Consider the following 12,313-nt stretch of genomic DNA (forward strand, 5'->3'; position numbering starts at 1 on the left):
GAGTCATCCTTGTAGTGTGCTAACAATTTACTCCCACCAATCATAGGAGCTTTTTAATGGTAAAAAGGTTCCTTAACTTTAATCATGTGGTTATGTTTGATTGGACAAGTAAAAGCTGCCGCATCGAATTCTTTATCTTTGCTTCAAATTTAGTGACATCCTGAGTTTAAGAAAACAATTAAAATAATTTATTTTCATTCGTATTTATACTCTTGATTTTTAATAAAAACGGAAGTAAGAAAAAGAATTTTCAATAATGTAACTAAAATATTTATACCCAATACTAGAAATTATGAAAATAGAATTAAAACTGATTTTTCTTTTTATTTTGTCAAGAGAATTTAAATTATTTTAAGAGTGTTTGGGTGGAAATAAAAATTCAGGTTATAAGTGTCTCTTTGAGAGCGCTATTGAAAATTGTTATGTTAGAAAAAGTGCTGATTTTTTTTTTAAAGTTACATTACAAAAAAATAATGTTATAACTACTTCCAATAAAAACTGAAAAACAATTTTTTCTAAAAATATTGAAGGGCTATTTTTCCTAAAAAGTGTTTTAAAGAAACAACCATTCAGACAAGCTGGTTTTAGATTTATCTAACAATTTCTTATGACAAAAAGTTTTTTGTCTGTAACACTAACGCCAACCTAAGTCGGACGTAGCATATGCATATCTTAAAAGAACAATGGACACAATTTCAAATAGTCGGCACTGGAGGGGTTAATCTCTCTGTAATCGTATTCTAATCCATGGAATGTTATACACCTCACATCCCTGATACTTTGAATTCGCCATAAAATCAATGACATTCTCACCGCAGCATTCCATGTTCCTTTCGGTTCACTAACAAACCACACAATTGTATCCTCAGCTTTATGTCTAATACATGAAGATGCAATGATAGACTTAACTATAAAGCAGGGTCACTTTTGAACAGTATTATGACTCGAGACAAGGAAAAGCCGATGCGAGGTTGTAATGGACCACTCCTAACAGTCTGTGATGGCTCTGTTGCTCACCTAAATCTAACATTTTTATTTCATCATTTATATTTTCACATGCAATATCCTTTTCTTCCTCCGTTTTGATGTTAAATCCACATGCAAAACTTCCTACGTAGATTTGTTAACAAATACGTATTCAAAGTTAATTGCTGACTTTGGCACCTTGCCATACATATTTCAAACCCTAGTAGCAGTATCAGAAACTAAGTGGCCAAGATCGATTCAAATTTACTTGCGGTCATACAAATGTACTGCTGCCAAAAAGACGGTGGCAATGTTCAAACTTGAACTAACTGCATACATTATACCATAGTGTCACTTGCCATCAGGAAGTTAATTCTCACATGTTCTCCTGTGAAATTCTGCTTCTTCTGTCTTCTGCTTTTCTTGACCCAATTTGTGTAAAGAAGTAGAATCAGCTGAGAATCCTAACTAAGAGCATCTCCAACCATCAAAAGCCCTCGGCTAAAAGGTGAGTTGGCATACTTAAAATAAAAAAAATTAGCCAACAGCTCCAAAAACTCAACTCCAACCATGCTCACCTGTTGTCTATAAATTTAGCCGACCTCCTATGGATGTCTAAATTTGTCGAACCTCTACAAGTCTGTAAGAAAATCTGTATGAAGATTGTACATCATTTATTACCATATTGAACTGATATATTCTATTTTAACAATTTAAAATATTAATAACATACTATTTTTAAATTATAGCCAACCAATATAGCCAGTACCATTGAAGCAAAATGTATTACAGGAGCAAATTTTACATAATGTCTTACATGTCCAATTTAGCCAACGATTATAGCCAACGCTGTTGGAGATGCTCTAATCTCTCACAGTTTCTGTTTCCTTTCCAAACATTTTATTGACTTATTTATTTCCACTTTTACTCCACTCCTTTACTTTAAGCAAGAAGTCACCCTTTTTAAGTTTGGCCAAACGGCCCCATAGTCCCTCCATCTCGCTCATTTTTATACGGGGTTTTTATTATTTAACAAATAGTTAAGTCTTGTATAAAAAATAATTTTATAATTTATTTTTTTAATATTTCACTTTTAAATAAAAATTTTAAGTATTAAACTTCTACAAAATAAAAAGGTTTTAATATAATGTATGAAACTGATTCTTAAAATATGTGTCAAGTCTTCACTCTCAAATGTATACTATTTCGTAGGACGGAGGAGTAACCATTATCCGAAAAATTATACTCCCTCTATCCCAGTCAATTGTATACGTTTCTTTTTCACTGCTCGACACGCTTTTTAAGACACTTATAAAACATAGTTCCACAACTTATTTTTAATATTTTCCTTTTTTGTATAAAAATATAAATGTTATACTTTTATACAAAAAGAGAAAATCTTAAAAATAATTTACAGAACTATACTATATTGAAGCATTAAAGTCCGTGCCGCGCCCCTGTCCCCCAATGTATACTATTGACCGGGACGGAGGGAGTATGGATACAGGGTCGTCTCTCTTCTTAGGTGTACTATTAGCTATGAGCCTATGAAAGTCTTGATTATTACTGTATTCAAGTGAAAAGGGAATAGTTTAAAAAGTCAAAACGGCAAGCTCAAACAAACTACCAAGTTGGCTTCCAGACCACGTTTCTTTCCCCTTAAAAACCCCCCATTTATGGAGCTCTGTTCTTCTAAATTTTTCTGCTTTACAAACATCACCACCTTTCAGTTGTGTTACATCATTTGAACCTTCCACTTACTTTCCAATATTCCCTTCACAGCTCTATATATTTAAGATTTCTCAATCTCTAGCTAGTTCTTTGTATCATATTCCTGCAAATTTACCTAGTTCTTTTCTATACTAGCCTTAAACTCTTCAGATTAATTAGTCATGATGGAAATTTATTCCGAAGAACAAATGGAATTGCCTCCAGGATTCCGGTTTCATCCCACAGATGAAGAGCTTATAACTCATTACTTATCTCCCAAAATTCATAACAAAAGCTTTTCATCTGCAGCTATAGCAGAAGTTGATTTAAACAACGTCGAGCCTTGGGAATTGCCATGTAAGTGTCTTTGTGTGACCCTGTATTTTACATTCTTTATTGAACAAATTTGGCACTTGGTATGTGTTTTAACTAAAATTTGAGGTGTTCATTGCAGGGAAGGCGAAGATGGGTGAGAAGGAGTGGTACTTCTTTTGCGTGAGAGATAAGAAGTACCCTACTGGTTTGAGGACAAACAGGGCAACTGAATCCGGATACTGGAAAGCTACTGGGAAAGACAAGGAGATTTTTAAGGGAAAAACGCTTGTGGGGATGAAGAAAATTCTGGTTTTCTACAAGGGAAGGGCTCCTAGAGGAGATAAAACCAATTGGGTGATGCATGAATATAGACTTGAGGGAAAGCATTCCATGGACTACTCTTCCAAAACATCCAGAGTATAATCCCATGCTATTTTATTACTTGTTCCACTGGTTTTTTTAGTCCTTACCATTAATTTCGCGGTATTAACTTCTTATTATTGCAGAATGAGTGGGTGATTTCAAGAATCTTTCATAAGAGTGCTGGTGGAGTGAAGAGTCATATAGAAGCATTAGCGCAACATGGAAATTGCAGTGAAGAAGTGCAACAACAAGTGGCTTCGAATCTTCCTCCTCTGTTAGACGTATCAAGAACTTTGCAAGCTGAGGCGGTGCCAGTGTCTAAAGAAACGTCCTACTCAAGCCAAATTGAAGACATTAAATTTTCAGACAGTATGACCGAAGCTTCTGTAATGCAATCGTCGTTTTATTCCTATCCCTCAATCCCTATTATAAATCCACACCTTTCCTCTCCAATTCCCCTGCAATTCCCGGAGTATTATGCAGTTCAAGATGAATCAAGTATGAGGTACATAATGGAGTACAATGGGGAAGTAACCGAAATGAAACAGACCTGCAAAACAGAATTTTCACAGGACACCAATGGAGGGATGAGTACGGACGTGTCTTCAGTCGTTTCCAATCATTTTGACACGAGGTCTTATGAAGATCAAGAATATCATCCCATCAGTTCAAGTGGACCGGTGGACCTTGGTTGTCTGTGGAATTATTGATTTTTTCAGATTTAGGATTTGCAGTTGAAAGGATCAGGCAATCATGATAGCTACAGAACATATAAGATTATACTGCTGCACATAATAATAGATGACTTAGCAATAATTGGTGCCATAAAGTAGGAGTTGTTTCTGTATAATACTACTTGAACTTAAGATTTATCATCATCAATCCACTCATATCATTGTCTATCACGTCTTCTTGTTATCAGACTTTTAAGTATTAAGTCCCTATCAGAAATCACTTCATTACTTTCAAAATTGTTCTGGAATTTTTATATTTGAAACACCATAAAACAAAACATGCACTTGGGGCCTTAGGCCATTGCTAACCACCTCCAGCTAAATATTCAGATGTTAACAAGCCAATTTGTTCCGACATTAGAAGTTCAGGTGTATCCGATGATTCAAACAGTATAGACGGATCTTAGAGATGTAAACATATTAAGTGATCACAATGCAAATCACCAAAAGATAATAAGTTGAGGACGATTGATACAACCAAACTTTTTAGTTTAATTAGTTAGGCAACCTTTCTCTTTTCGACAATCTCATCAATCAAGCATGGAAATTATGCTAGCCCAACAACCAATTCGATAGTCTGACTGATTTCATATTAGAAGACAACAGTATAAAGTATAAGGGAATTCTTGTCCTAGAAAATTGCAGAGCAACCCATACAATGTTTTTCTGTTTTTTTTTTTGAAAAGTACAATGTTTTTCTGTTAATAACAAAGTATGTGTCATATATGGCTTTTATGTCAAAATTTAGAAATACATAATCTCGGACGAAATGTTTTGTTACTGCAGTGACTTGGTATAATATTAGCTGCAAAATCTAGACTGAAGGTTCTGTCACAAGTGATATTGATTGCGTTCTTCATCGTAGTAGTTTTCACAGTTATCTATCTCTTTTATGTTTCTAACAATCTCTAAGTGACATTTGTTTGAATATGATAGAGAACACTGCTATTAAGATATTGATCAACACGTTGTTAATTCAGATAGAATTGATGGTAAATTTGTAATTTATTGAAGGATTTTACAAACTGTAATTGATGCTTACACTCCTGAATATGTATCATGTGCGTGATGCTGATCTTCCAGCAGTTACTTGATTAAAAGATAGTGATTTGAAGGATATGAAAGCACGATTGAAAACCAGAAGAAAACGAGAGCTGAAAATGAACTCTTGTCATGTGTTGAGGCTCGCTGAAAAAGAGTTCATGTGTAGAGGACACACTTTCTGACCGTTTATTATTTTCTACACAGCACAATGCACTGCTAGTAACATCTGAAATGCCTTCGAACGTTATTACAAAGCGGACGTATTTTTAAATTTTTGAATAACATTATAGGTAGTTTAGTGCAAGTTACAAGACAAAAACAACTTTTCCAGAGAAACTTGAAACGACGCAACTGCGGCAAGATTGTGTAAGGGTCTTCTTGTACATGCAGCTTGGTAAAAATGACCGGCCGTGGGGCAAATAGTTTTCCCCGCGATCACCAAGCAAATCTTCGAAAAATATCTACGTATTTTTAAATTTTTTACAGATTATATATATAATTTTATAATATCTGGAATGATAAATTAAATATTAAATTTTTTTTAAAGAGAACATATATCTTTACATATCAACCTGGGTCGTAGATGAAAATGAGTTCATGCACCAATAAAAATATGAGGAATCGTGAAGAAACTCATTAAATGAGTAATTTTACCCATACATATTTTTAATCTGGATAAATGAATTATGTTTAAATTCTAGTGTTGTAGTTCAGTGTAGAACTATCCATTTGTCGTCCCAAGATTTTGATACTAATATCCTTAGGATTGTAAAAAATAAAAAATAAAAAACACTTCCAAGGCGAAAAAATATATTTTCTTGTTCGTAGTACGACACATGTTCAAGTTCTGCAACCATTTTTTAAGTCTTTCTTCAAACTATTCAAACAGAAAAGAAGCTCTCTAATCTTTTAAGAACTAAAAGATCTTAATTCTAGAGTTCTTTTTGCAACGTGAAGGGGAAATCTTTTGTTTCTTGCAAGAGATTTGTGGCTAAAATTTGTAAAAAGCAGATGTTCAATCAGCCATCTTTTCCCACACGGTCAGTAGTAATCTGTTCTCTCTAATTTTTTTCCTTTCCAAACTTTTGTGAATTGTATATTAATCTAAATACTCGAATCAAAAATAATCGAACAATTTTAAGAAATACTCCCTCCGTCCCATTTAGATGTATACATTTGTATCGGGCACGGAGACTAAGAAAAGTGTATAAAGTAATGTAAAGTAATAAGGAAGAGAAAGAAAAGTAGGTAAACTGGTGGGACCCATTAATATTTAAGTGATAGATTTAGAAAAGTAGATGAAGTTAGTGGATGAGTGAGATTTTTATATTATAAAAGTTTACTATTTTAGGAAAGTTTTGAAATGTATAGAATTGAATGGGACATCCCGAAAAGGAAAGTGTATAAAAATCAGAGGGACGGAGGGAGTATTTTATTGATTTATCAATGATTTGACGGAAAATTTCCGATTTATTAAAAAAAAATCAATAAATTTTAAATCAGTATATCAATCGATTAGTTCCATTTCTAAAATCATAGTATCTATGCGTTTAATGAAGCTTGAATCCTCAGCATTCTAATTAAAAAGCAAAAAAAGAAAAGGAAAAAAAGGAGGTATCCACTGAGCTACAACTCCACGAGCCTACAAGGAACAGATAGAACTCCAACATTTAGAGGAATAGACAACAAGTAGGATATGCATCTGATCTGTTTGATCAAAGTCCTGGCAGAGACGCTTACTGACAGGAGATGCATGCTATGAATAATTATGTTTTTTAGTTATTAACAGACCTGTGTTCTTGTATCGATATTGCATTACATGGACGCTAGTATAAACTTGTTTCTGTCGGAGGAGCAAATCCAATAGTGTTCTAACTCATTCTGTAAATATAATTTAAAAATTTGGATCCTATGGACTTGGGAGTTTCATCTCCGAGCTTCCAAATTATCCGCATTCCTTATTTGATACTTCATCATTAAACGTACTTTCTATCTCTAAAAGTACAATATACAATGTAATGTAGTGATGCTGAGAAAAGTATTTTTGTGTCATCATCCAATATGTTTACTTCATAGATTATTACTGTATGTCAAGACGCTTAGATCTTTTGTGCCGTGATATTTTTCCCAGGCTCTTGATAATTGGGAATGGCATTAGAAACGGAGCAGGATGCATATTTAACATAGAGCCTGCATAGAATTTGGGCGAAGGGCACAAAGGTTAGAAATGGAAATTTCCGAGACATATATTTCTTTTGCTTGAATTTACATTACAATTTTCTCATTCTTGTAGTTGATGCTTCAAGTCAAGGGTAGTTTGATTTTCGATATCGTGATTGATTCGATATTCCTTACAAAACTCTTGATTATAAGAACTAAAGCTAAAAAACTTATTATGTAGACTTAATTGTGATCACATACTTAACTTCATTTGAACTTGTATATACTATGTTTAATTTCAGTCACTAAGTGCCTGTTTTGTGAAATTATGGTGATAAAGCACTTTGTTATCTAATGGTGTTAAAACGTTTTCTATTTGTATTATATAAAAATTTTGTTTGTTTTAATTTAATTTTACTTTGAATTTCGTTTTTCAAGTTTTATTACTCATATTTGGTGATAATAATACTTTTTGGTCGAAAGTTAATCGAAGGATACAATTTGACTCTAGATCTGAAGTTAGGAGATGCATAATGACTGAAATAAAAAAAAAAAAAAGGCATATACACATTCAGATGAAGTTAAAGGATGCAATATGAAATTAAGTCTACAATTTATTTAAATAGTGAAAAAAACAGCGTTAAAAAGTCTGAGTACCCATACTTTGTTTCTGAAGAAACTGTTGTATTACACATATATGACTGAATAAAGCTGGGTATATATCCATTTACAGCAAAAAAAAAATTTCGTATATATTCATTTATACAGGATGAACTGGTCTATCTTGTGTATTCAGTATACTTATTATTTATTGGTTGTGTATCTAGTATAGACTATATTATGTACTGCCTGTTAAACTATATGCATATGACAATACAATTTAATGTTTGTACCCTTCACGATGCAGACCCAGTAGCAAATGCAGACCTTTAATGTTGGGAGTCTCATCGTTCTGTAAGTCTGTTTTTATTTTAAATTATATAGTCTGACATGTTTTCAACTCTTAGGAAGAAGATGATTGTTAGAATTCTGTTTTTTATTTGAAATTCCTAAGCCAATCGGCAGAGGTGCTTTCTATATATACATATACTTAAAGAGTGTTAGTTTGTCGCATAAAAATCTAAAAATCGGGTTCATATTTGGTAGATGATTGTTTATGTGATATACTTACAGATTCCAACTTAATTACAATTCGGCTATTTGCAGAGTCCAACAATGGTATCTTCGGAAGAAAAATAACAAAAAGAGTCGGACTGTAGGAAACCTAAACTTGAAGTGCTAAACTGCACTAACAAAAAGAGTCGGACTGTAGGAAACCTAAATTTGAAGTGCTAAACTGCACTTTTTTCTTTCTCTAAGGGTTCAGGTGTACAAAACAGGAATACCTTGAGGGTCAATATGTTAATAATCCATTCTCTATAGCAAATTAACAGCTGATAAGGACACTAGGCTAAGTATACAAGTGTTTAAAACCCCTAGAAATTATTCAATATTTGTGAACTTATATTTAACTGTTTGAATGGAAGTACTAATATTATTTCCCTTTTATATGGCTGTGCGGTGCAAGGTTTTTACTTTCGGTGGCTGAAATTTCCATCCAAGATGATTTCAAGGGAGAAACCTTTCTTTCCAGAATGACAATAGTGTCAAGGTCGTATGAAAGAAGTCTTAGATGCAAGGACACTTGTGTCTTATACACTTATTCCTCTATGATTCAATCTATTCTTGCATAGTTCTTTTATTCTGATCTTCCAAGTTCTAATATACTTATTCCGTATATAAATTCATGTTCAGCTACAAACATTTAGGACTGAGCATGTAAATATATAGTATTTAGCGAACACACTCTGGGATTGAAAAAATACTGAACCTTGAATATTTTTTGCAATTTAAAATACAGTATTTGCTTAATACATGTTTACGGGTTGGCAAATCAAATAAATACGATTCACTAAAAACACACATGCTAATCACCTGATTTGTAGTCTAAAATGGTTTTATATGAACATGAACCTATATATATGCCCTTTCTCTGCCATTTGGTATTAACTACTACTGCCACCTCTCTCTCTCTCTCCCCCCTCTCATTTGTTGATTGTCTGGCCTATTTAATGTAGAGTACTGGTACAAAGCAGTTATATATTATATGATATCAAACACTTGTTTTTGATATATAGATATAAAGTTGAAAGAAATATATAGTGGAAATGGGTCGATCACCATGCTGTGACAAGCTTGGACTAAAGAAAGGGCCATGGACACCGGAGGAAGATCAGAAACTACTAGCTTACATTGAAGAACATGGCCATGGTAGCTGGAGAGCCTTGCCTAGCAAAGCAGGTAATTCTTAAATATCTACAACTTTTCGCCGACTGAAGAAAATAGGTTTATCTGTAAGTATGTTAATGTAGTGGTATACTGGTATATTAACTTGATTATGTAAATACATATAATCTTCGTTCAGGGCTTCAGAGATGTGGGAAGAGTTGCAGACTGAGATGGACAAATTATCTTAGACCTGATATTAAGAGAGGAAAATTCAGTTTGCAGGAAGAACAAACTATTATTCAACTCCATGCTCTCTTAGGGAACAGGTAACAGTTAAATCTGTTTACCTATGATCATATATGAATGAGTGTATATTCCACATATCATATTCGTGTTAGTAAATTAGAACGACTTCTATGCTCTTGATCTATGAGGCACCAAATATGAATTAATACTGCATTGTTATACCTTTTATTTTTTCTTAAGTTGTCATTCTTGGTACTTATTTATGGTTCACGTATTTCTCTTATATATACCTTTGTTTAGATGATGTATACAATTTCGCTGAAATGTTAAAAATAATACAAGTACATCTAAATGTTCAGTGTTTCAGGTGTTCATCTAGTTCAACAGTCACATTACAGAGCTTAATCTAGTACATGAGGAAGATATGAAATGGGCACACTTTAACTTTGAGAAGTAATAATTTCTGAATTGCTGCAGCATTGCTAGTTTGCACAGTTCAGTTGTGTATAATATCGAGTATTTAAGACGGCCACTCTTGAATATTCCTGTAAAATGACAGAAACTTGGTGGTGTATATTATTTTTTGGGAATAGAATACTATATTACACTTGCTGAGCTTTGGATGATTTATGATAACTTCTAGGAGTTTTTGTTTTATTATTGTCCTTGATTTGAGCCCCCATGTCCTATAAAATTTGTCCCAATGTGATTGTCTTTTTCCCTTGTGATCGAACAGGTGGTCTGCTATAGCAACTCACTTGGCGAATCGAACTGATAATGAAATCAAGAACTACTGGAATACTCATCTTAAAAAAAGGCTAACTAAAATGGGGATTGATCCGGTCACACACAAGCCTATAAATGATTCAATCTTGTCTAGCAATAAAGGCACCTCTAAGAACACTGCTAATCTTAGCCACATAACTCAATGGGAGAGTGCCCGCCTCGAGGCCGAGGCAAGATTAGTCAGACAATCAAGACTACGTTCTTCATCTGAACTCAAGTCACAGGAATTTCCTCTCTCGCCTTTGATTCCCGTCAGCAAGCTGGCAATGCCACCTATGCCATCACTGCCAACCCTTGACAAACTAAAAACACTAAATGGTATTTGGAGTAAGCCTGTCTCTGCAGCCGGCAGTAGCTGTGGCAGTGAAGTAGAGTCCCCAAAGTCCATTGTAAATTATTCTGGCACCGGAATGGGGGAGAGCTCGACCTCGTTTGTGGAGCTAATGAGGAACTCCTCAGGCTCCTGTGAAGATGGAATCATGAAAGATGGCACGGAAGAAGAGTGGGGCGGACTAAGAAGTCTCATTAATCCCATGGATACATGGTCAAGTGAGTCCCTTAGATTAGGCTATGATAATGTGCATGTTAGCAGTGAGAATTTTGGGGACAAGTTTACGGATCTTTTGACGAATAATTATAACTCTGGTGACTGGAGTTACTTTGAGGGCAACGGAGAATCAGATAACGGTGGTGATGAGACTAACAAGAACTACTGGACTAGTGTTCTAGACATGGTGGTCACGTCGCCTTCACATAATATGGTGAATTCTTGTGCATCAGATTCACCAGTGTTATAAATCAGTTAAACTGTACTATTTCAGATGAAAATGCATTACGAGTTCTTTGTAGATTCCTTTCATTGTTAGTTGCCATGTACGGAATAAAACAAACAATTTGGTATGCGAGATTGTTTTGAAGTATAGGAGTGTGAATTTGGATACAGTGTCTGGGTCAAAATGCATGCCTTGTTCAAGAGGGAGATGTGTTCTTAATGATGGACTTTAATGCTGTTAGTTTCACGTCGCATTCTTTGCTTGAAGAAAGGTTCCAATTATTGTTCTATGTAGATATTGCGTGCTGTATATGACAGGGGTGCTAAATATGATTGGAATCCTCCTCCTTCTTCTTCTTGCTATATATTGGGATCTAATTTAATTATCTATAAATAGAGTATAAATCTGAATCGTCTAGCAAGTTCGATGCAATGCTAACCTTTGATTTCATTTTTATATTGAAAAAAGGTTTTAAAAAAAATCGGTTAAATTTTAACATATTTGGTTATAAAATGCAATCGGAGAATGCTGCATATCTTAGTATCATATTATGACATTTTACATTTGAAAATAGGATACAGCATTTTGACTATCAAAATTTTATATAGCTATTTGAACCGACAACATATAACTATTACATACTCCCTCCGTCCCATTTTAACTGCTTTTGACTTTTTTGCACGTATTTTAAGATGTTAAAAAAATCACATCTAAACATAATAATTTTTTATAAAATTTATATCAAATAAAAACTTAGAACCTAAACTTTTATTTGATATAAGAATTGAATTATTTTATTGAGTGTAGATATTGTTTTTTTACATCTCAATATACGTGCTAGAAAGTCAAACATTAAAATGGGATAGAGGGAGTACTTAAATATGTACATCATCTCAAATTAGAATTTGGTAAAAAAATTTATTTTAACGTTTAACCTAAATCCCGTGA

The 12,313-nt window shown here is 33.7% G+C and overlaps 2 protein-coding genes across 5 annotated transcripts; both read left to right on the forward strand.

The window, feature by feature from the left end:
• The first annotated feature begins 2,623 nt into the window (after nucleotides 1-2,623).
• LOC108195256 (NAC domain-containing protein 92) lies at nucleotides 2,624-4,170 on the forward strand. The gene is made up of 3 exons (XM_017362209.2): nucleotides 2,624-3,033; nucleotides 3,131-3,408; nucleotides 3,498-4,170. Exons 1-3 carry the CDS (start codon nucleotides 2,859-2,861, stop codon nucleotides 4,062-4,064), a joined length of 1,020 nt encoding a protein of 339 aa, XP_017217698.1. The 5' UTR covers nucleotides 2,624-2,858; the 3' UTR covers nucleotides 4,065-4,170.
• Nucleotides 4,171-5,986: 1,816 nt separating this feature from the next.
• On the forward strand, nucleotides 5,987-11,534 carry LOC108193827 (transcription factor MYB16). Of its 4 annotated transcripts, none has more exons than XM_064081630.1 (7): nucleotides 5,988-6,172; nucleotides 7,264-7,352; nucleotides 8,200-8,246; nucleotides 8,860-8,943; nucleotides 9,470-9,632; nucleotides 9,757-9,886; nucleotides 10,543-11,534. In XM_064081630.1, exons 5-7 carry the CDS (start codon nucleotides 9,500-9,502, stop codon nucleotides 11,387-11,389), a joined length of 1,110 nt encoding a protein of 369 aa, XP_063937700.1. In that variant the 5' UTR covers nucleotides 5,988-6,172; nucleotides 7,264-7,352; nucleotides 8,200-8,246; nucleotides 8,860-8,943; nucleotides 9,470-9,499; the 3' UTR covers nucleotides 11,390-11,534. The 4 variants fall into 4 exon arrangements, with proteins under 4 accessions (XP_063937702.1, XP_063937700.1, XP_017216142.1 ...); XM_017360653.2 differs by lacking the exon at nucleotides 5,988-6,172 and adding an exon at nucleotides 6,732-6,821; XM_064081632.1 differs by lacking the exon at nucleotides 8,860-8,943 and having other exon boundaries at nucleotides 5,987-6,172.
• Nucleotides 11,535-12,313: the final 779 nt, after the last annotated feature.

The sequence above is a fragment of the Daucus carota genome, chromosome 7, assembly GCF_001625215.2.
Source record: "Daucus carota subsp. sativus chromosome 7, DH1 v3.0, whole genome shotgun sequence".
In the NCBI taxonomy this organism is placed as follows: Eukaryota; Viridiplantae; Streptophyta; class Magnoliopsida; order Apiales; family Apiaceae; genus Daucus; species Daucus carota.